This window comes from Phyllostomus hastatus, unplaced genomic scaffold (assembly GCF_019186645.2).
Source record: "Phyllostomus hastatus isolate PE091 unplaced genomic scaffold, TTU_PhHast_1.1 phas_scaffold_55, whole genome shotgun sequence".
NCBI lineage: Eukaryota > Metazoa > Chordata > Mammalia > Chiroptera > Phyllostomidae > Phyllostomus > Phyllostomus hastatus.
This window is the reverse complement of record NW_025334035.1, coordinates 3,929,566-3,952,094: the sequence shown is the minus strand read 5'-3', so window position 1 is coordinate 3,952,094 and position 22,529 is coordinate 3,929,566. Positions and strand designations below refer to the sequence as shown.

General features: G+C 44.6%; 2 protein-coding genes across 2 annotated transcripts; both read left to right on the top strand.

The window, feature by feature from the left end:
• Window positions 1–64: 64 nt before the first annotated feature.
• SAT2 (spermidine/spermine N1-acetyltransferase family member 2) lies at window positions 65–1,664 on the top strand. The gene is made up of 6 exons (XM_045824666.1): window positions 65–313; window positions 515–566; window positions 698–781; window positions 886–987; window positions 1,120–1,160; window positions 1,285–1,664. The coding sequence occupies exons 1-6, from the start codon at window positions 248–250 to the stop codon at window positions 1,450–1,452; spliced, it is 513 nt and encodes a 170-aa protein (XP_045680622.1). The 5' UTR covers window positions 65–247; the 3' UTR covers window positions 1,453–1,664.
• Window positions 1,665–6,260: 4,596 nt separating this feature from the next.
• Window positions 6,261–22,245, top strand: FXR2 (FMR1 autosomal homolog 2). The gene is made up of 17 exons (XM_045824548.1): window positions 6,261–6,718; window positions 12,419–12,471; window positions 12,831–12,924; window positions 13,327–13,398; window positions 13,510–13,658; window positions 13,927–14,020; window positions 14,733–14,849; window positions 18,360–18,530; window positions 18,731–18,809; window positions 19,139–19,248; window positions 19,472–19,558; window positions 19,868–20,090; window positions 20,299–20,493; window positions 20,580–20,780; window positions 20,866–20,961; window positions 21,113–21,213; window positions 21,546–22,245. Exons 1-17 carry the CDS (start codon window positions 6,638–6,640, stop codon window positions 21,639–21,641), a joined length of 2,019 nt encoding a protein of 672 aa, XP_045680504.1. The 5' UTR covers window positions 6,261–6,637; the 3' UTR covers window positions 21,642–22,245.
• Window positions 22,246–22,529: the final 284 nt, after the last annotated feature.

The following is a 22,529-nucleotide window of genomic DNA, read 5'->3' as shown; positions in this document are numbered from 1 at the left end:
AAGCTGATTGGCTGGTGAGCAACTGCTGGGGCAGAATATAGGGACCGCTGGGCAGTAAGAACCGCCTCTCCCTTGGCCCCTTGGTAGCTGGATCGCGCTTCGGCTTTCCAGCCTGTGCTTCTCGCTACCGCTTCGCTCCTCTGGCTTTCAGCGGTCCTCATTTGCACGCCTTTTTAAAGGGTCCCAGTTGCCCTCCGCCAGGTCCTGCAGAAAGGAAGTGGGGGTCCTGGACTTCGTGGGGATCGCGATGGTTTTCGTTCGGATCCGAGAGGCCAAGGAAGAAGACTGTGGAAATATTCTGAGGCTGATTCGGGTTAAGTTTGCGGCCAGAAAACAGGGTCTCAGAGAGGGTCAGAGCGTCGAGGTTGGAGGGGACCGGGAGGAGGCAGAGGGTGTGGAGGAGGTGGGAGCAGGGAGGAGGAGGTGGGAGCAGAGGTAGGAGTGCACCCTGGGGTCTACTCCCGGAGCTGCGGGGTGCTCCGGCGCTAATCTGGTCTCTGTCCCCACGCCATAGGAACTAGCTGAGTTTGAGGAACTCGCGGATCAGGTGAAGATCTCTGAAGAAGGTTGGGGGCTCAGCACCTGGGTCCTGACAGAGGCTGGGAGGAAGCGAGGGATGGGTTCCCCGGGCAGTAGCTCCTGGCTGGGCCCACACCCGGGATCTCTTTCTCTCTTTGTCACAATTACATCTGTGCAGACTTGAGGGCAGACGGCTTTGGAGAGAATCCGTTCTATTACTGTTTGGTAGCAGAGAGTCTTCCCAGCCCCGGGGAGCCACAGGGTAAGAACACACATCCACTTCAGCGGTCTCCTCTCCAGTCAGCCTCAGAGGTCTCTCCCCACGGCACCCAGGGGCCTGACCTCTCTTTTCTCTCTCTTTTTCAGGATCCTGTCTGGTGGGCTATGGGCTGTACTACTTCATTTACAGCACATGGAAGGGACGCAGCATTTATCTGGAAGACATCTATGTTAAGCCGGAATACCGGGGTACAGAACAGAGGCTGAGGCTGGGGTGGGAGAAAAGCAACCCATAAACCTATCATCTAATCCCAGCCTATGGCTTTTTCTGATCCCCTGCAACTCACGCAATCCCTCTCTTTGTCTTTCCCCCCACATTAGGTCAGGGGATTGGTTCCAAAATAATCAAAAAAGTTGCTGAGGTGAGGAGTGTGATGAGGCTACAAGCCGGGCCTTCGAAAGACAAAGGTGTATGGGAGGCACCCAAGCTTGAATGGAGGGTGAGAAAGCCTTTCCCAGGAAAGTTAGTGATGTCTTTTCCCACAGGTAGCCTTGGATAAGGGCTGCTCCCAGTTCCGCCTGTTAGTCTTGGACTGGAACAAGAGGGCTATGGACTTGTACAAGGTTCTAGGAGCCCAAGATCTGACTGAAGCAGAGGGCTGGCACTCCTTTAGCTTCGAAGGAAAGGTGATGAAGAAGTTGGCAGAAAAGTGACGCCATCCTTCGGGGATCTCGCCCAATATGAGTTTATCCTTCCTCACCAGCTTGAGCACTCCTTAGAGACCACCTCCATTTCTAAAGACCTCCCTGAAGGAAGAAGAATTAGGGGTGAACGTTCCCAAAGTACAGAAAGAGCAGAACTGAAGGAAAAGTCTTTCTGCCTGCTTACTGAGGATGAAAAATAAATGATAATTCCTATGTCCTGATGTGGTGTTGGGTAGAGGAATTGATGATTTGATATGTTTCAGCCACTCTATGATTCTTCTTCAGTGTTCTGGTCAGTGGATGTGGCCCATGGGGGCAAAAATGGGCCTAAGATGACTTTCACTTTTAGTGAGCCAGACTCTTGGCTCTGGCCTGTGGAATATAGAGAAAAGAAGAGCAGGGGCCAGCTTGGCACGTCAGGCTTGTTGGTCACTTTTGGGACCGAGACAAAGGCCTCCAAAATCTGGATGATCTGTGGTGGTTCCGAGACTGAGGCGGGCCTGGGGAGTAGGCTGCCATCTGGTGGCAGCATTTCAGGGGCACTGGGAAGGACCACTTGCCCCAACTTTAAAATTTATTGATTGATGTTTTAGAGGGAGAGAGAGAAAAAAAATTGATTTGTTTCTCCACTTATTTATGCACTTATAGGTTGATTCTTTTTTTTAACCAAGTCTTTTTAAAATTATTTTATTTATTTATTTTTAGAGAAGGAAGGGAAGGAGATTGAGAGAGAGAGAAACATCAATGTGTGGTTGCTGGGGGTCATGGCCTGCAACCCAGGCATGTACCCTGACTGGGAATCGAACCTGCGACATTCGCAGCCCACGCTCAATCCACTGAGCTACGCCAGCCAGGGCTATAGGTTGATTCTTATATTGTCCCTGACTGGGGAGCAAACCCACAATCTTGACATAGCGAGATGATGCTCAAACCAACTGGACTACACAGCTGGTTGCCCCAACTCTTTGTAAAAACATTTTTTATTACTTATTTATTTTTAGAGAGGGGGAAGGGAGGTAGAAAGAGCAGGAGAGAAACATCAGTGTGTAGTTGCCTCTTGCGCACCTCCACTGGGTGGCCTACAACCTGGGCCTACAACCTGGGCAGGTGCCCAGGCCTACAACCTGGGCAGGTGCCCATTGACCTTTAGGTTTGCAGGCCTGCACTCAGTCCACTGAGCCACACCAGCCAGGGCTTATTTTTTTTTCTTTTTCTTTTTGTTTTGGCCTCTATCTTTCATTTTGGAGGGTTTCCATAAGTGTCTGGCAATCCTCAGTTTCTGCTCATATATAAGATTGGCACACTAAAGTACTGATTGAAATCTGTATGTCTGTGGAAAGCATAGTGGCATATTTTTGTGGACTTTACTGTAGGTAATCCATTAGACCATTTACCTGAGGATACCTTGCTGTCAGTATCATTAGATTTTTTTTTCTTTGGTCTGATCAGATTTCTCAAGAGAAGAATTTTCCAAACTTCCACTTGGAGGATATAAGCCTGGTTGTAGGTATTCTTAGAGCTTGGTGAATAAGTTTGGGGCAAGGTTCAACACTGAGTGTGTAAACTTTTATCTAATCCCCATTTTCAGTATCCATCTAACCATGTATGAATCTATCCATATTTGTATCTTCCTCCCAATCTGTCTATATATTTAGTAGTCCTAAGGCAAACTAGGATGGTCTGTTACACAACCATTAGACTCCAGCTACAGTGATCTTACCAGAAGGCAAGTTGACTGAAAATCCTGTAATGGCTCCCCTACTCTCAGCAGAAAGTCCAAACTGCTAAATATGTTTCAGGTCCTCCAAGGTCTGGCTTAAACCACCCCACCCAGCCATGTTTCCTTTTTGTGAGTTTTAACCATATTAAACTCTTCAGTGCCTAAAATGCACTGTATTCTCTTTGGGCCTTCTGCACATGCCATTCCCATGTCTGAAATGCTGCTCTCCTTTCTCCACCCCCATCTTTTGCTTGAATGAACAATAAAAACCAGACAAGGAAGAGGACAAATCATTGGTGCCCTAGGCTTGGAAGTTGGTGATAGTGCATTTCTAAAACAAAAGTCAGTCACTCCTATTGCTTAAGAGTCCAAACTCAAACTTCTTGGTCTGACAGCCAGAACTCTTAATAATCTGCCCCACTTAATTTCTCTAACTCTCCCTTAGCAGAATCACTGCTGATAGAATCTTTTACTGTATTTGCCACCCTAGTTACTGCTGTTCCTTCTAAGATACTCTTGAAGGCACCTCTTCTTTTAGTAGCCCTTTAAATACTGGCATAGTTGAGAGTTCCATCTTGGACCCAATTCATTTCTCTGTCTACACCTTTCTTTAGAGATTTAATTTTCTCTTGCAACCTTAACTATAACCTATATATTGATAATACCCACATCTACCTTTCTCTAGCCCAGACCTTTCCTGGGTCACACACTTGTATGTCCATTGACCTCCAAGACATTGATTCCTTCATTCAGTTAATATTTGCTGTACCAGGAACTGTGCTAGATACTGGGCATACAATGGTGGGAACAGACATAGAATCTGGTCAACTCAGTCTCTTACCTCACAGAACTTATAGTGTGATGGCAGAAGAACAATGCTAGAGAAATTGATGTTACAACCATGATGAGTGCCACAAAGGAGTGTAAGATGCATTACCAGTTTGAGGCAGGAGACTTAACCTAGTGTGGGCATAGTGGAAAGCTAACAGAATTACAGGGTAGGACAAAAGTAGGCTTATAGTTGTGAAACACAAGAGTTTATTCTTGTATTATTATTTATTAATTGTTGTAGTATTTTCCATATGAATAACTAAACCTACTTTTGCTCCACCTTGTATATTTAAGTTGGGACCTGAAAGAAATTTGTTAAAGACAAGAGAGCATGTCTACCTGGATGGTCTACAGGCCCTTCATACTCAAAAAGCAAAACCAGTTTCATTCAACTCATCACCTTCTCCTCCAAACCTTTGTTTCTTGTGTTCTCTCTTCCATGATTCACATTTCCAGTCACTCAGCATCCCAAGGTAGAAATCTGGTAGTTGTCTTGTGTCCCACTTCTTCATTGGCTTCTGACTTCATCCCACTCTACCCACATCACCAATCCCTGATTACTGTACTGCAAATTTATTTGTATTTCTGTAAGTAGGCTCAAATCTACTTGTATCCTTAACCCAAGTAAGTCCTCAGCATCTTTCTTACCTGCAGTAGCTCATTACAGGTTTCACTGCCTTCAGGACCACACTTACTCTTCAATCTGTTCTCCAGTTATAAAATGCAAATGTTATCACATTATACATATGGCTTCAAATCTTTCAATGGCTCTCCATCATTGGTAAAGTAAAAGCCATTTTCCATAATATGATCTAAAGTCCTTCACAATCTAGCTTCTTGTAGCTCTCGACTTTAAGCCAATACTATTTAAATTAGTTGTCATTCTCCAAAGGACGTGTTCTGTTTTTCTTCACTATTGTGTTCCTTGTTTTCCCTGGATACTCTTTTTGCACTTCTTTAACAAACTCATACTCAACCCGTAACTCTAAATTTGCCTCTCCTTCTCTGCAATGGTCCTGATCACTGAATAACAATGACCAAAGTCTTTGTAGAATTACCCATATACTGAATCTTTTTAAAAAGATTTTTATTTACTTATTTTTAGAGAGAGGGGCAGGAAGAGGAAGAGAGGGAGAGGAACATCCATCAGTTGCCTCTCCCACACCCTCAACAGGGGATCTGGCCTACGTGTGCCTTGATTGGAAGTCAAACCAGTGACCTTTTGGTTTTCAGAGTGAGCCACACCAGTCAGGGCCATACTGAGTCTTTATCTCCATCGTGTCTTCAATTGAACCTATAAATGTAATTTGTTAATTTATCTGTTAAAGCTTATTTATTTTCCACTCCCCCAATATAAGTTCCTTGAGTTCAGGGACCACACCTTATCTTTGTATCCCTAGTACTTAGCACAGTGATTGGAACACAGAGAGGGCTTACTAAATATTTGGTAAGTGATTAAATACACAGCATGATTCTAATTTCTGTGCTATTTAATTCACTTCTACCTAAATTTCTTATTTTAATTCAGGAATTCCTCTACTATCTTTATTCCATAACAATGTATTTTTCTATTTTGAAGTTCCTCAGCATTTAAATGATCACATCTTGTGCTAAGTGGCATTTGCTTTTCGGTACTGTCTTGAAATTGTTCTTTAACCTTTCATTATATGCATGATCAGAATCTTCTCAAGACAGGAACATCGCTCAAATTTCCTATTGCACAGACTTACTGATACTCTTAAAGAGTCCCTATGTATTTGTGCATAGACACTAAAGCTCAGGGCATGCGCATGGGTCATTTGGGTCATTTTTTTTTTCTTTTTTCTTTTCTTGCTTTTCGACTTTTTTTTTTTTTTTTTAATGCTTTGGAGCGTGCGCACCAAGAAAGACAAAGGTGAGGAAAGTGACCAAGCAATCACTCAGGCGCATGCCCATCCCTACTGTGTCCTAGCCTAGCGGAGCTCACAGTGAAGTGAGTACCGTCTGGTCAGAGGAGCAGAAATCCAATCCGACTAAGTGAGCGCGACCCCTCCCTCCCCATGATTGGTTAGCTCCCCGTGTTGTGGGGCGGGGAAAGAAAGAGATGCGGGGGCGGTCGAGTGCTGGGGTGGCCAAGAGAGAGCGCCAATCTCATTCTGCGCAAGCGCAAGTAAATGACCAAGAGGGGGCGTGAGAGAGCGGAAAGGAGTGTAGAAGCTGCGCTGCGCTGGTGAGCGCGAGCTGAGCCGCCAGCCTTGACGCCTGCGTCTTGGACCTTAGGGCCCCGCGCGCCTGCGCACTAGACAGCGGCGGAAGGGGGAGGTGGAAGCCGTGGAGCGGCAGCGGCAGCAGCAGCGGGTCCTGAGACTAAGGCAGCAGCAGGGGAGGCGGCGGGCGGAAGCTGAGGTGACGAAGGCAGCGGCGGCGGCGGCCGTCTCCCTCACGGTGGCGGAGACCAAGGCGGTAGCGGCGGACCGGGAGCGGCCCGGCCCCGGCCCCCTGCTAGTTGGCTGTGGCAGGGCCGCCGTGGGGCCGGCCCGGCTCCCGCCCCCCGCGGCTCCCCCTCCGGCTCCTCCTCCCGGGAGACGCCGGGGACCTGGCCCGGCCCGCTCTCAGACCGCTGCTGCAGCCGTCTCCGGAGGAGTCGGAAGCGGCGGCGGCGCCATGGGCGGCCTGGCTTCTGGGGGGGATGTGGAACCAGGACTGCCCGTCGAGGTGCGCGGCTCCAACGGGGCCTTCTACAAGGTGAGACGGCGCGCCGACCCCGGGCACCAGTCGTGAGCCCCCTCAGGCCAGAGCAAGCAAGACTGGGGCGGGATCGAGTTTCTGGAGCTAAGTCCTGACCCTTAGAATCTTAGACCCTTAGACCCACGCTCCCACCCGCAGCCCTCCTCCGGAGATCTTTGGAACTTAACCCCGTTCCTCTTATTTTTGGCCCTTCTATTACACCTGCTTTTACCCCTATCTCAGACAGAATGAACATCAGGGCATTATTATGCTTGCATCAGTACCACCGCCCCCCAAGAGACCCCATTTACCCCCTGTCGTAGACTTTTCCTGTTTCCTAGCAGAAGACACCTTAGACCTTAACCACATTTCCCCCACAGTCCAAGCACATGGAAAATTCTCTTTATTCTTCCTCTGTTACCCCCTTGGGAAAGCCGTTCCACATTGGATCCTTTGATCTTACTTGAGGCCTCTACCTACTGACTGGAAGGCACCCCACTTTCATCTTATAATTCTGTTCCCCACCCAAAGAGACATTTTCAAAATCTGTGGCATTTGGTATCTTTGACCTCAGGAACTTTGGATTGTACCAGTCCTGTTGCCTTCTGTCTGTAAGATGGCATCTTTTCACAAGTCTGTCACCCCAGTCCTTCATCCTAAAGCTAGCTGGTCTGCCATTCTACCCTAAACATGGATTCTTATTAACTATCTATTTCATTTTGTCCTCAGATACATTTACATCATTCATACAGTTTTTTTCATCGTGAGAAATGTAAGCTTCATATTCAGGATCTCTAAAGGGGAGGATTCCCTCTGTTTATCTTCTCAAGGATTCTCTTCTGGAAGATGTATGGCCAACTCTCCCAATTTGGGAATCTGTTAATAGCCTTTTTTTTTTTTTTTTTTTTTTTAAGGAGAAGGGGACTGTCTTTAAAAGATCCTTGTTTACTTCAGCTCCCCCCTTGCCAGGAATTTGGTTTTTTAAAACTCCTGTTTGGTGGTTTTAAAACCACCTTCATCTGTCTTGAATCCATTTTCTCAGACATTTTTTTCTGTGTTTAAGTTAAGCCAGAGAGACCCCTCTTGTCTTTCAGGATTTTTTCTTTTTGTGACTGTTGTTATTTTGAAACTCTTTGGACTTTATGCTTGGAATTATGCACAGACTTTGATTCCTGTTGTCTTCTTTAATTTTACCCTGAGGATCAAGAGCAGAGATATCTTCTAACTTCACTTGTGAAAAGAGCCACCTTTCCTTCACTTCCCCTCAAGCCTTTCTCCCATAATAGACCTCTCTACCTTTATGCCCTTCGAAATGAGTTTCTCCAACTCCTTCCCTGTGAAGTCATACCTTACTCTGGAAGGGGTCTCCTGTTTGCCCTTGGAGTGGAAGGTTTCTACCCCAGCTTTAATTGTTAAGTTCATTGTATTCATTTTGTTTACCCGCTCCAAGTGCCTATGTATGTTTTACTTCCCTCACTAGATTTCTTTATATTCAGTGCCTGTGGTTACCCATATCTATTTATCCTAATTTATTTTCTCAGTTTAAGTCTCTAACTTTTTATCCTGATATTTCTATATTGCCATGTAATCTCCAGAAACCACCTTATCCAATGTGTGAAGGAAGCTCTTAGCTAATCTCTTGTCATTTTTTTGCATACTTTCTGACTCATGGGGCTTTTTCTTCTAGCCTGCCTCCATAGCATTTGTTTTCTTTGGCAAAGTCTCTAATTCCTTTCTGATTCTGATAGAGTACATTTGTCTTAATCCCCCCCCCCCACAAATTGCATTAGTTTTGTTGAAATATCCTTGCTCATAACATTTTAGCCTCATTTTCCCCAGTATCTTGTCCTTCATCAAGGTCCTGCCCATCCCCAGATTCTTAGACTCTTAAATTGAGTCTGAGATCAAGATATAATGTTTGCTTTTGTTCTAGGAAGCATGGGAGTCCAGCACAGCTGGAAAAGATTGGTATCCAGTTCAAATTAACTGTGTGAGACAACTGGGAATGGGGATGTTTCCCTTCACACATATGTATCCAGCAGAAATTCTCTTTCTGAACCTTTCTCTTTTCTCCTGGGGGCTATGGCAATGATAGACTTGAGTGAATTGGGGATAGGATATCTTCAATCAGAGAGTAGAGTTTGGAGTTCAGCCAAAAGCCAGGTAACATGGATTTTTTTGTTCTGGTCACTTTAGTATTTTCTGCCTCATGCCTTAGTTTAAAACAACAAAAAAAATCCCTAAATTCAGACTAATTTTTCTTTAATTTCAGTGGCATATACTCACCCTTTATGACCTTGCTACTGATTTAGTATTCATGACTCAGCACACTTTAATGTGTGGGTCAAGGAGTGTTTACATTGCTTCTAGAACTGTAAATTTGGAAAGGCCCCTTTCTTCCCTGTCAGAATTGGGTCTTTTTTTGATCTTCCATGAACTGCAAATGTCAGGTTTGAGGTCTAAGTTATTTTGTACCAACTCTGTTTTCTGTCAGAATTTAATGTATTTTATTTCAGTTGTATTCTCCCAAATGAAATAGTTCACCTTCCAGGGCATAGTCATCCAACTTTCCAGACCTTGCCTGGTAATCCTAATTCCTATTATTTTTTCAGCTTTTACATGTGGTTGGTTGGTTTTTTAAATGATTTTATTTATTTACTTTTAGAGAGAGTGGAAGGGAGGGAAAAAGAGGGAGAGAAACATCAATGGGTGGGTGGTTGCCTCTCGCACACCCCTACTTGGGGACCTGGCCCACAACCTAGGCATGCATTTGTCCTGACTTCGAATCGAACTGGTGACTTTTCGGTTCATGGGCTGGCACTCAGTCCACTGAGTCACACCAGCCAGGGCTACACATGTGTTTTACCCAGACACTTCTTGTTTTTCCCCTAGAACTCCCTCTCCTTTGAGAGCCCAGGACTAGAAGATAGGTTGAAGGCAAGACCAATTTCATATATTCTAGAATTTGAGGAAACTGAAACATCAGGTACCTAGGGCTCTTTCTTTCTCTTTGTGGTTCTAGGCCTTATAAACCAAAGAAAGGATATGCCATGGTCACTTAATTGAGGCATCCTTTGGATCTAGTTGGTTTTCTAGAGGTTCACTTGCCAACACTTATTACTCTTACCTGCTTATCCTTTCACTGAACATTCACTAAGCAGAACCAGGACCTCACTGTGTACGACTAGTATCTTTGGAGGAAAAAACTAGGGTGAAGGGGATGGAATTAAAAAGCAGAGACTGGAATGGAATAACAAATTGATAAAACTTGGGGAATATTTGAAGGAAAAAGACCCTGGAAGTGTAAGAGTAAGTGGCATTTGGTTGAGTTGCTGAGTAATGAGAGGGAAAACTCCATTCTGAGTTCAGCATTTTTGCTTTGGGGATCATGGCAGCTAGAAAAACCAGGGTGTCACTGCTACCTCCACCTGCAGCCAATCCTGAAATGTTGGAGGAGAATTAGATTGGAGCTTTAGGCATATCCTTTATGAATAGGTGTATCTAGGAATGGCCATCTCTTCACAAAAGAGGGAGGTAAGTGATATCTGTCTCTTCTACTCTTTTTATTTCATTCCTAAAATATTTTGAAAATAGCCCTGGTTGGTGTGGCTCAGTGGATTGAGCACTGGCCTGTGGACCAAAGCTTCACAGGTTCAATTCCCCACATGCCTGGGTTTCGGGCCAGGTCCCCAGTGTGGGGCGTGCAAGAGGCAACCATGAAATAAAACCTTTTAAAAAAATAAGTATTTTGAGAATAGCTAACTTCTTTGATAAGTATTTCTAAAGCTTGGAGATAAGTATTTTGGATAAAGTCAGCTGAAGAGGCTGGTTGAAATGTTTCTAGAAATCCAGATAGACCCTTATAAAGGGGCAGAAGAAGGGGGAAGGGATATATTAGCGGTTATAGGGGGAGGAAGGAGGAAATTAAAGGAGCTAAGAACTGAAAAGGGACGAGTGACTCAGGCAAATAGTGAGGAGTAAAAGTGGCTCAGAAGACTTGGGTAGAGAATAGTAGGAGTGGGTATTGATGGAGCTGAATGAAGAGTAGAAAAAAACATTTCTAGGGAATTGAATGGCAAAGAAAGTTGAAGCATGGATAAGGAAGGGGCCAGACAGTGCCAGGAGAACTAATGCCTTGGGTAATAGTAAGGTTCCATAACAATAAGATTTAACCTGAAAGAAGAGAAAGATGGCCTGTATCAAGAGTGAAATTTAGGTTTAGATTTTCCCACCATAAGGAAACAGCAATATAGTAGTGCTTATAGTAGTGATCAATTCCACGAGGTGGGAGCGACACAGTGTGCATTTTTGTGTTTTCTCACCTAAGCTTTTGAACCTCACTGCATAACTCAGGAATAGTCCCTATGTATTAGCCTTTTGAACCCTCTAATTCTTAGAACTGCCTTATTGAGGTATAATAGGTATACAGTGAAGTGCATGTATTCAGGGTACAATTTGTTAGGTTTTAGCATGTGTGTGTGTATAAAATAAACCATTACCATAATCAAAATAATGAATATTTTTATCACTCCCACAAGTCCTCCACCAACCACTGATCTGCTTTCTGTTAATATATATTAATTGCATTTTCTGATTTTTGGTAGAGTGAAAGGTAATTTAGTCAAGAAAGGATAATCTTAAACAGATGATATTCAGACAACTGGATATCCGTAGGTAAAAAATGAGCTTTGTTATTATTTTGCATTTTAAATACAAAATTTAATGCAAAATGGATCATAGACCTAAATGTAAAATAAAAATTATAAAACTTCTAGAAGATGTACGAGTAAACCTTTGTGGCCTTGGATTAGGCAAAGCTTTCTTACATGTGAAACAAAAAGCTATTTTAAAAGAACAAATTGATAAATTGGACTTTATCAATATTAGCAATCCTTAATTTTGAGTATGCAAAAATAGGGAGAGAACGTAGGAAAAATGGGAGCATAGGGTTGAACACTTAGCTCTGGCTTCTACATAAGGACATAGAAAATAGGAGGTAAACAAACTATTCACTCATCCCTGTTCTTTCCTTTGTTGAGATCTCAAGGTTGGGGTCTTCTACAAATTTTATTATCCTTTTCAAATGCATAGTAGTGTTACAGTTAGAATTCAGAAATCTCACATCTCTTAAGCCTGAATTTTTCCTTCTGTAAATTGTTTATTGTTTTGAACTCTTCCAATGTTCTGTGTACTCTCTTAGGACTCGGGCATCAAGGCACCATGTTTGCTCCTGTCTTTTGCTGTATTGGGGAGCTAGACCCTTTTCTCTCTTGGCAGATCCTGATGTCCTCTAGGTGTTCCAGGATGGCCTCACGCTGTCTCATGGGATATTCTTAGCCTTGCTGAATGTTGTTGGTATTTTAATTGAGTTCTGGCAAGCTGCTCAGCACAACAGGAGGCAGACAGATAGGAAGGCCCCTGTGGGAGCCATAGTAGACCACCAGTTTCCAGGCTGTTTTGATGCAAGTGATTTTCCCCCTTCTATTTTGTTGCATCTTATTTCTGCATTTTGCCACATCTCTTTCCATGCTATTATCATTCCTTGTCTCTACCTCAATATTCATATTCTTTCTCTAGTACAGCTTTTTTCTGGCCCTGTCTTTAGATTGTTTATGTCCCCATCTAAAACTATTTTAAGAGCCTCTGAATGTTTCTGTTCCCTTAATGGCTGAGGTGTTGGTAAATTGTTATTCTACTTTCTTCTAAAATTTATTCTAGGGCTTTGTGAAGGATGTCCATGAGGACTCTGTCACCATCTTCTTTGAAAACAAGTAAGACCTTGGGAATAGAGAATCAGTATACTAGGTCCTAGAAGGAGGGTGGAGAAGAGGGGGTGGCTGAGTCCCATGAGGTATGTAATAGATGGGGGAGAGCCAAAGGTTTGAGTGGGCAATTTTGGATCCCAGGAGAGTATAGGGCTAAAATTTAGTGAGAGTAGGGACACATTTGACCCAGTATTTAGATTATAGCAAGATATGGAAGATGCCATTGTGGAGCAGGGCCTGGGATTTTGCCTTTAATCACCAGGGAAGGTGGACATTGCCCAGCAATTTCAGGCAATAATCCCTTTTCAAAGAAATGGGCAGCCATGTTAGCCTGAATAGCTTTCATAACACTGTTTCATTTGCAGCTGGCAGAGTGAGAGACAAATTCCTTTTGGGGATGTGCGGCTACCACCTCCAGCTGATTATAATAAGGAGATCACAGAAGGAGATGAGGTGGAGGTAAGGGCTATGAAGTCTACCCTTTCTAAATTTCACTTTCCTCAATGCATCTGCTGTCCATACCCACATGCCGGTATCCTAGGCTCCTCACTGGTTGGTTCACTCTCCTTCCTCCTCAAGCTAAGCTACTACATCCAAATGCAGCAGTTCTCTGTCCATCTCTTTGTGATCAACCAAACTCTCAGGGAGCTTCCCAGTTTCAGGGGATTATTTACCTTTCTTCCATTTACGATGCGAGCATCTAAACTCTAGTGCCCTCTTTATTTAATTAGCAGTTTCTTCCTCTGTCTTTGTTTTCTTTATCTTTGTGTAAGGATACCTCCAAAGTATGTTAATGTTTATCCTATTCTTGATGTTTTTTGGATGGACCCAATATCTCTTTAATTTTCATCTTCCTTTCAGGTTTATTCTCGAGCCAATGAGCAAGAACCTTGTGGCTGGTGGTTGGCCCGGGTGCGGATGATGAAGGGAGATGTGAGTGATTGTGAAGGGCTTTGGAGAACTGCTGAAACAAATATAGCCATAGAAAGGTAGGAGATAGACACTCAGGTCATACACAACTTCTCCTTTCTTTCCTTTTGCCAGTTCTATGTCATTGAATATGCTGCGTGTGATGCTACGTACAATGAGATTGTCACCCTGGAACGGCTTCGGCCAGTTAATCCCAATCCCCTTGCAACCAAAGGCAGCTTCTTCAAGGTTACCATGGCTGTTCCTGAGGATCTGAGAGAAGCGTGAGTGTTAGGGATGTTGGGCATAGTGGGCACTCTTTACAGTGGGCCCTCTTCTCTGCCCTTATTTCCCTCAGACCCCACTCCCAGTTTCAGTCTTGCATATTGTTTCCTTGGCTCTCTGCAGCCCTTCTTGTTTCCAGTTCTCATCTTCACCTCTGTTCTTTTACTGCAGTCCTTTCTCTTTTCTTATTTTTCTGCCCTGCTCTCTGCTGGAGCTTTGACGTCACTATACACTTTCACCCCTGAACACTTTTCTCTTTCACTACAGATGTTCCAATGAAAATGTCCATAAAGAGTTCAAGAAAGCATTGGGAGCGAACTGCATCTTTCTCAACATCACAAATAGTGAGCTCTTCATCCTGGTGAGTTTATTCATGTAAGCGTTTTCAGCAATTTTTCCTTTTCTCTTTTTAACTCCTTTTAGAAAAGGAAAAGCTAAAATGTGGTTATATTTATTTGTCAGGGAGGACTTTATTGCTCCTGACCCCTGTGGGCCCAGCTACCTTTCCTTAGTCTTCTTCATGTCTGAGCTTAATTTTTTTTTTAACCTGGTCATTATGTTGCAGTCTGGGCTGGGATCCTCCCTTGTATATTTGGACTCTCTAAAAAGGCCTGTTAGAGTTCTTACCTGTGTCTGCTGCCTAAAATTACTTCCCTTAGGCATCCAAGTGGTAGGGCCCTTGTAAGGCTTATAGTGATTTTCCCCTTTCCTTCCTTTCCTTCCTTTCCTTCCTTCCTTCCTTCCTTCCTTTCCTTCCTTTCCTTCCTTCTTCAGAGAGGGGAAGGGAGGGAGAGAGGGAGAGAAACATTAACATATGGTTGTCTCTCATGTGCCTTCTACTGGGAATCTGGCCCACAGGGGCCAGGCATGTGCCCTGACTGGGAATCAAACCAGCAACCCTTTGGTTCACAGGTGGGCACTCAGTCTGCTGAGCTATACCACCCAGGGCACTACCTTTATTTCTTAACTCCCAGCCTTTTCCAGAGACTCAGGCATTCTGATTTCCAGTTGCTGTCTCTTCTGGGCTATGTATTCAAAGTCAATTTTAATGACTTCCATTGGTTTCTTCCCAGTCAACCACAGAAGCCCCTGTGAAGCGGGCATCCCTGCTGGGTGATATGCATTTTCGAAGCCTACGCACCAAACTGCTACTCATGTCTCGAAATGAAGAAGCTACAAAACACCTAGAGGTAAATTTTGGCTTTACTTTTTACTGCTGAATATATTAGTATTATAGTCCCTCTCCTTTCTTGTCTCTTCCATTTGTGCTCTTATGTTTACAAAACAAAAAAGATCAGGGCCTTTGTGGGCCATTATACCTGGGTCTGCTATTTTTTTTTAAGATTTTATTTATTTATTTTTAGAGAGGAAAGGGAGGGAGAAAGAGAGAGAGGGAAAAACATCAGTGTTCAGTTGCTGGGAGCCATGGCCTGCAACCCAGGCATGTGCCCTGACTGGGAATCGAACCTGCAATGCTTTGGTTTGCAGCCCACACTCAATCCACTGAGCTGCGCCAGCCAGGGCTTGGGTCTGCTATTTTATCCCATACTTCTACAGATGGCAGAACTCCCTTATGTTATGGTACATTTGTTTTCAAACATTTTTTGAGCCATGTGCTCTGAAAAAATGAAATTTATTTGAAAGCACAGTACATATAAAACATCAGTCAGCCCTGGCTAGTATGGCTCAGTTGGTTGGAGTGTTGTCCCATTCACCAAAAAGTGCAGGTTCGGTTTCTGGTCAGGTCACATACCTAGGTTGAAGGTTTGATCCCTTCTCTGGGTCTGGGCACATTTGATATCTGGTTCAGGCACATATGTGGAGTCAGCCAATCAATGCTTCTCTCTCGCATCCATTTCTCTCTCTCTCTTTCGTTTTTCTCTAAAAGAAATGAAAAAAAGTCCTTGAGTGAGGACTAAAAAAAATCCCAAAAATACCAGTCAGAAGTGGGTGTGGCTCTTTCTTCCACTGGCATCCCTCAAATTATCTCTCTTGAGAACCATTTGTACTGGAAAGACCACTGGACTTGGAATCCTAAGTCTTGCTTTATTAAATAATTGATCTGGCAAGTAATGGCAAATCTTTTCTTTTTAAAGATTTTATTTATTTCTCAGAGGGGAAGGGAGGGAGAAAGAGAGGGAGAGAGAAACATCCATAAGTTGCCTCTTGCCTTCCCCCAACTGGAGACCTGGCTTGCAACCCAGGCATGTGCCCTGACTGGGGATCAAACTGGCAACCCCTTGGTTCACAGGCTGGTGCTAAACTCCCTGAGCCACACCAGCTAAGGCTTGGCAAATCATTTGATTTTACTAAGCTTTTATCATCTTTATTTGTGACAATGAGGTAGTTAGATTAGAATACAGTCATGGGCAAAAGTAGGTTTACAGTTATGAGTACACAAAGCAGTTTATTCTTGTTTTATTTGTTACTGTATTATTTGTATTATAACTATAAACCTACTTTTGCTCACCCCTGTATTTCTATGAGGTTTAAGTTCTGACATCTTAGGATGTTTAGATTTCCTTTTCTTAGGCATTATACCATCCTAAACAAGTAGGGTATATGTTTGTGTTTGAACGTGCATTTCCATTTATCAAGTGAATTGATCTTTTTGGGAAGCTTTTCTCTGAATCCATGCAAATTCTGGATCATGGTAATCTTTCACTTCTCTAGGGATGCTACTCAGGGCATTGGCAGTTAAAAATTCACCCTTACCTCCAGATGATACAAACTATATCTGCTACATTTCCCAATGAACAGGTTTCCTGGTGACAAAAGGTAGAATATTCAATTCTTCTAGAACTTGGCTGTATTGATCTGTGCGGTAAAGTGCACCAGATAGCTAAGTTAACCATAGGTGGGTACAAGGTCTTAAGAATAGGGATGTGTTTTTCTTTTGTTTGTTTTTTTATTTTGTTTTTTTGAGAGGGAGAGGGAGAGAGAAAGAGAGGGAGAGACGCCCCAGTGTTTAGTTGCCGCTTGTGTGCCCCTTATTGGGGGCCTGGCCTGGAACCCAGGCATTTGTCCTAGACTAGGAATCGAACTGGCGAAACCCTTTGATTCACAGGCCAGTGCTCAATCCACTGAGCCAGACCAGCCAGGGCTATTTTTGTTTTTTTAAATTATTTTTATTTGCTGATTTGAGAGAGAGGGAGACATCGATTTGTTGTTCCACTTATTTATTGATTTATTGGTTGATTCTTATATGTGCCCTAATTGGGGATTGAACCTGCAACCTTGGGTTATCAAGACAGCTCTCCAAACAACTGAGCTACCTGGTCAGGGCTTAAAAATTATTTTTAAAATATTGAATGTTTAGTGTTGGTCAGTTGACTCAGTTGGTTGGAGCATTGTCCCATATGCCAGCAGGTTACTGGTTCTGTTCCCGGTCAGCGCACATACTTAAGTTGTGGGTGTGATCCCTAGTTGGGGCATGTACAGGAGACAGCTGATCTCTGTTTCTCTCTCACATCAATGTTTTTCTGTCTCTTTTTCTTCCTTTCTATCTAAAATCATTGGAAACATATCCTTGGCTGAGGATTAATTGAGGACAAATTATAGTAAATTACAACTGTAATTTGTTGGGGGGGCGTTTAAAGGATTAAAAAGAAAACGCAACATGCACTCTTGTACCCATCAGGCAGTTTAAGAGATAAAACCCTTGGCACATTTCTCCGGAAGATATGTGTAAATCCAATTAAATCCTCTCCCCTCCCTTTGTAACTCAGTTATTATTTCTTTCAAATTTTTACTTATTTTTAGATGGGAAGGGAGGCAAAAAGAGAGGGAGAGACCGATCAGTTGCTCCAACTGGGGACTGAACCTCCAATCCAGGCATGTGCCCTGACTGAGAATTGAACCAGTGATCTTTTGCTTTGCTGGATGATGGCCAACCAACTGAGCCACTTTGGTCAGGGCCATAACTCAAGTTATTTTGAACACCCAACTTAGTTTCTTTTTCTAGCCTTCTTTTCTTGCCTACTATAAATTCTTGCTATAATTCTTGGAAGTAGGAAGCCATGGATTGTGATCTGGAAATGTCCACTTTTGGATATCTTTCCTATTTGGTGCTTTCTACCTAGGAATCACTTTTCTAGAACCTTTCCTGTCTTCCTGCCTTTGTACCCAGGGAACCCCACAAAGACTGGTTAAGAAATAAAGTAGAATGGTGCTCCATAGGCTCCTTTTATGCATTTCTTAATCTGTTGCTTTCTACTCAAGTTTTTAGGTTTTATTTTGGTAGTTAGTAGTTTGGTTAAGGTACTAATTCCTTATATTTGCATTACCATGTCTGAAGTCTTTTCTCATCAGTTTTATTTAATTTTCTTGATAGTTGAAATGAGGTACGTCAGGTGTAATTATTTCGCAGATGACAGAATGGAGGCACAGAGAGTATGCTTTATTTAGGATCACACAACCAGATAATGTTAGAGCCAAATTCTGAACTTTGGTGGCTCCCAGCCCAAATTCTATCCTCATTTTCTCTCCTTCCCCCCAAGCCAGTGGTATTTAGAAGGTAGGAGTGGAATTTAAAGTTCCTGAATTTTCCACATAGGTCCTAGTGGTCAGCAGACTCGAGGGTGGTTCTGGCTTGCATTCACATATTTTTTTCTTATTGAAGTTACACATAGTGTTAGGTACCTGGGACAGTTGTTCTGAGATCCCACCACCATGATTCCTACAGTGCCTTTTCCTTTCAGACCAGTAAGCAGTTGGCAGCAGCATTCCAAGAGGAGTTCACAGTGCGAGAGGACCTGATGGGACTGGCAATTGGGACTCATGGTGCCAACATCCAGCAGGCCCGAAAAGTGCCTGGGGTGACTGCCATTGAGTTGGGTGAAGAGACCTGTACTTTCCGCATCTATGGAGAGGTCAGCACAAGATATCTGTTACCTAAGTATCTTAGGGGATACAGAGAAAAGAGGGGGAAGTAGAAAGGAAAACCTAAGTTATGTTGCTCTCCCTCCCTGACTTTAGTGGCAGTAATTTTCCCAAAGACAAAAAGTGACAGAAAGATCATTGTTTGAGATCCAAATTCTCTCTTTTAGTAACAACTCCTCATTCCTATTAGACTCCTGAGGCCTGCCGACAGGCCCGAAGTTACCTTGAATTTTCTGAGGACTCTGTGCAAGTGCCCAGGAACCTGGTTGGTGAGTTGGGGGTGTGTGTATCTATAAAAGAGAATGCAGTTGGGGACTAGAAGTGAGATTCTCTAAAGTGATTCTGTGCTTGGCATCTGCCTCATGGGCTTTAGTTTCACAAAGACAGAACAGTCTGTAGTAGGAGTGACAAAAATGGAAGAACAGATTTCTAGGGATTGTAATATTTTGTCTTGTGAAAACCCAACAGGAACCTAAAGCAGGAGAATAATTAAGTAGAATACATATACAGAAGCTGAATACTGTTTATCTTAACTGTTTTTGACTCTTCTTTCTCTCCTTTAAAAACAAAAGGTCTAATTTCTCCTTTACGCATTCAGGCAAAGTGATTGGAAAGAATGGGAAAGTGATCCAGGAGATTGTGGATAAATCTGGTGTGGTGAGGGTTCGAGTAGAAGGTGATAATGACAAGAAGAACCCCAGAGAGGAGGTATGGCAGCTCCACTTAGAGACTGGTGTCCAGAAGTAGATGGGATTGTTCATGAAGCCATTCTCCAAAGGCTGGGATTTCTAGGGGGAGGAGCATGGGAACTTTAGTTTCCCCTTGCATGTAGAGCCAGAAAGATCCCATTGGTTGGGCTTCCTCTGGAGACAGGGTAGAATTACTACTTCCATTTGACTCTCCTAATCTTTCCACCCTTTCCTCTCTTCAGGGAATGGTTCCATTCATATTTGTTGGCACCCGAGAGAATATCAGCAATGCTCAGGCTCTGCTGGAATATCACCTCTCCTATCTGCAGGTACCCAAGCTAGAAACCTGAGAGAGGAAAGATCTGGGTCTTGTAAGGGGACTGAGACTGTTGGTGGATAAAGTTAGGAGCTATGGTGCCCAGTTTGTCTCTGAGTAGAATAGAAACCACTGGGTAGGAATATGGGGCTGTGGGGTTGGATCCCAGAATTTTCTTGGTTTAACCATTGTCTCCATTCTCATATTCCTGAGAGTTTAGAAATGTAGGGATGGTTGGGGCAGAGAAGCATGACAGGAGACTGTTCATTGATCTTTTACTTATTACTCCTTCCATATCTTCCTCCATCTTTTACCCAAACAGGAGGTGGAACAACTTCGCTTGGAGAGGCTGCAAATTGATGAACAGCTTCGACAGATTGGGCTGGGCTTTCGCCCTCCTGGGAGTGGGCGGGGTAGTGGTGGCAGTGACAAGGCTGGATATACCACTGATGAGAGCTCCTCCTCCTCCCTGCATACCACGAGAACCTATGGGGGCAGCTACGGGGGCCGGGGCCGAGGCCGGAGGACAGGTGGTCCTGCCTATGGTGAGACAGCTATGGGAAAGGGAGATGAACAGTTGGACGGGGGTATTGTGAGGATAGGCAATAGTGTGCATGGAAGCTTGAGGAAAGGGTGATAGAGATGATGATTGGCTGGGGACTTGTGAGTAAGAGAGAAGTCTTCCAGTTTGGGGGCAGTGATGGGTCCTAGAGTGGGGGTGCTGGCCTGATGGAACTCCATGGTGTTCTTCAGGCCCCAGCTCAGACCCATCTACGGCTTCTGAGACTGAGTCTGAGAAGAGGGAAGAGCCTATTCGTGCTGGGCCAGGAGACCGGGATCCCCCAACTCGGGAAGAAAGTCGGCGGCGGCCAATTGGGGGCCGGGGTAGGGGACCCCCACCTGCCCCCAGGCCTACCTCGAGATACACCTCTTCATCTATTAGCTCAGGTACCAGTACCAGAGAACTGGGTTCACAGTTGTAGGCCAAATGAAAAGTTGGTGGAGACCTGACTTCCAGTTCCTATTTTCACCAGTGCTGAAGGATCCAGACAGCAATCCCTACAGCCTGCTGGACACATCTGAACCAGAGCCTCCAATTGATTCTGAGCCTGGGGAACCCCCCCCAGCAAGTGCCAGGCGCCGCCGCTCCCGCCGCCGCCGAACTGATGAAGACAGGACTATCATGGATGGAGGCCTTGAATCTGATGGGCCTAGCATGACAGAGAATGGCCTAGGTAAGGCCGTTAAAAAACTAGAGCTGGGAAAGAACTAAGGAGTGGGAGATTAGATGTATGACTCTAATTTTTCCTTGCCCCACAGAAGATGAGTCAAGACCTCAGCGTCGTAATAGGAGCCGCCGTCGCCGTAACCGTGGTAACCGTACTGATGGCTCTGTCAGTGGAGACCGCCAGCCAGGTCAGCCAACACTGGGTTCCAGCATCCTTCCCCAGAGCTGAGAGAATGGGATCCCTGCCTCTCTATGAAAACCAGGGGTCGGGACTCATTGAGCATGTAGGGGCTGGATTCCTGGCTCCTTCTGAAACTCTTGGTTCTCTGCCTTCCCCAGTGACTGTGGCTGACTATATCTCCCGAGCAGAGTCTCAGAGCCGCCAGCGGCCACCCCTGGAACGCACTAAACCCTCAGAGGACTCTCTTTCAGGACAGAAGGTAGGCAGGAAAGATACAATTTACTTCTCCCCACATTTTTGTTATTTTGGAGCAGGGAGCACAAGACTATTCCCAAAGAAATCTCTTGGTGAATTGTAGAGAAGGCTATGTCTGATAGCGTTTAGAATACATTTAGAATAGTGGAGAGCTTAAATAGAATAGAGAGAGATAATGTATGGTTCATATTTTTTATATCCCAGTGAGAGTGACTAGAGAGCCAGATGAGGGATCAATCCCTGGATCAACACTTGAATGTAGGGAATGTCATTACATGAATTTCTACTGACCACTTCTTTCCTTCCTTTCCATTTTCTTTCCCACTTTCCCCTCAGGGTGACTCTGTCAGCAAGCTTCCTAAGGGCCCCTCAGAGAATGGGGAGCTCTCCGCCCCGCTAGAGTTGGGTAGTTTGGTGAACGGGGTTTCATAAAACCTCCAGCTCGCATCCCTCTCTTCTCCATCTCGCTTGCTGCCCAACACCATGGCCCTCACAGGCCTGACTGACCTGCGCTGGAGCTGCTCTTATCTAGGGGGGAGGGGGGTGGCACAGAAGCTTGGGTCCCCCCCCCAGTCTCCAGGAGCTAGTGGAGGGGTGTGTAACAGGGTCATACCCACCTCCCTCTTGTCCACCCTACCCCCAGGGTGAGGGGAGCCTCTCCTTCCCCATCAGACTGGATGTGCCTTTATCCTCTAATGCCCCAATCTCTCTCTGAACACCCCCATTCTCCACCTGTTGGTGAGGGGTGCTCCTTGACCCACCCAGATTTGACAGTTCAGGGGGCTCCCCTGCTATCCCTCCTCCCATCCTGTACCCCCAATTTCTGGGGCCTCATCACTGTGGAAGACGGGGATAGTAAGGGTATAAGTGGGTGGGAGGCATGGGGAAGGTTTTGGAGTAGAACCAGGGGTATGTATGAAGGGGGGTGACTAGGTCCCCCAGGGAAAGGGGGACCAACCTTATCTGGTGGATGAGAAGGCGTATTTATTTTTCACTGTACAGTATTTAAAAAGAGAATTAAAAAAATCCAAATGGCTGTCTGGTTCCTGTGTCTTACTTGTGCACAGTTTGGTGTTTTCCTAAGATCGACTTGTCCTTGTTTTCTGTCTCTTCGCACTCAGCTCCTCTAGTGTCCCAGGGATGATCTACTTTGGGAATTCTGAACAATCTTAAGTTCCCCAGGCCCAGGTACCTTCCTGGTCCAGGACCAGTGTCTTGTTGCTTCCCCCACCCCCTACTCCCCTGCCAGGTTTGCTGGTAGAGGGAGCTGGGCCACTCCTATACCCTGACTCACAGCTGGCTAGGGTAGGGCTGCTCCAA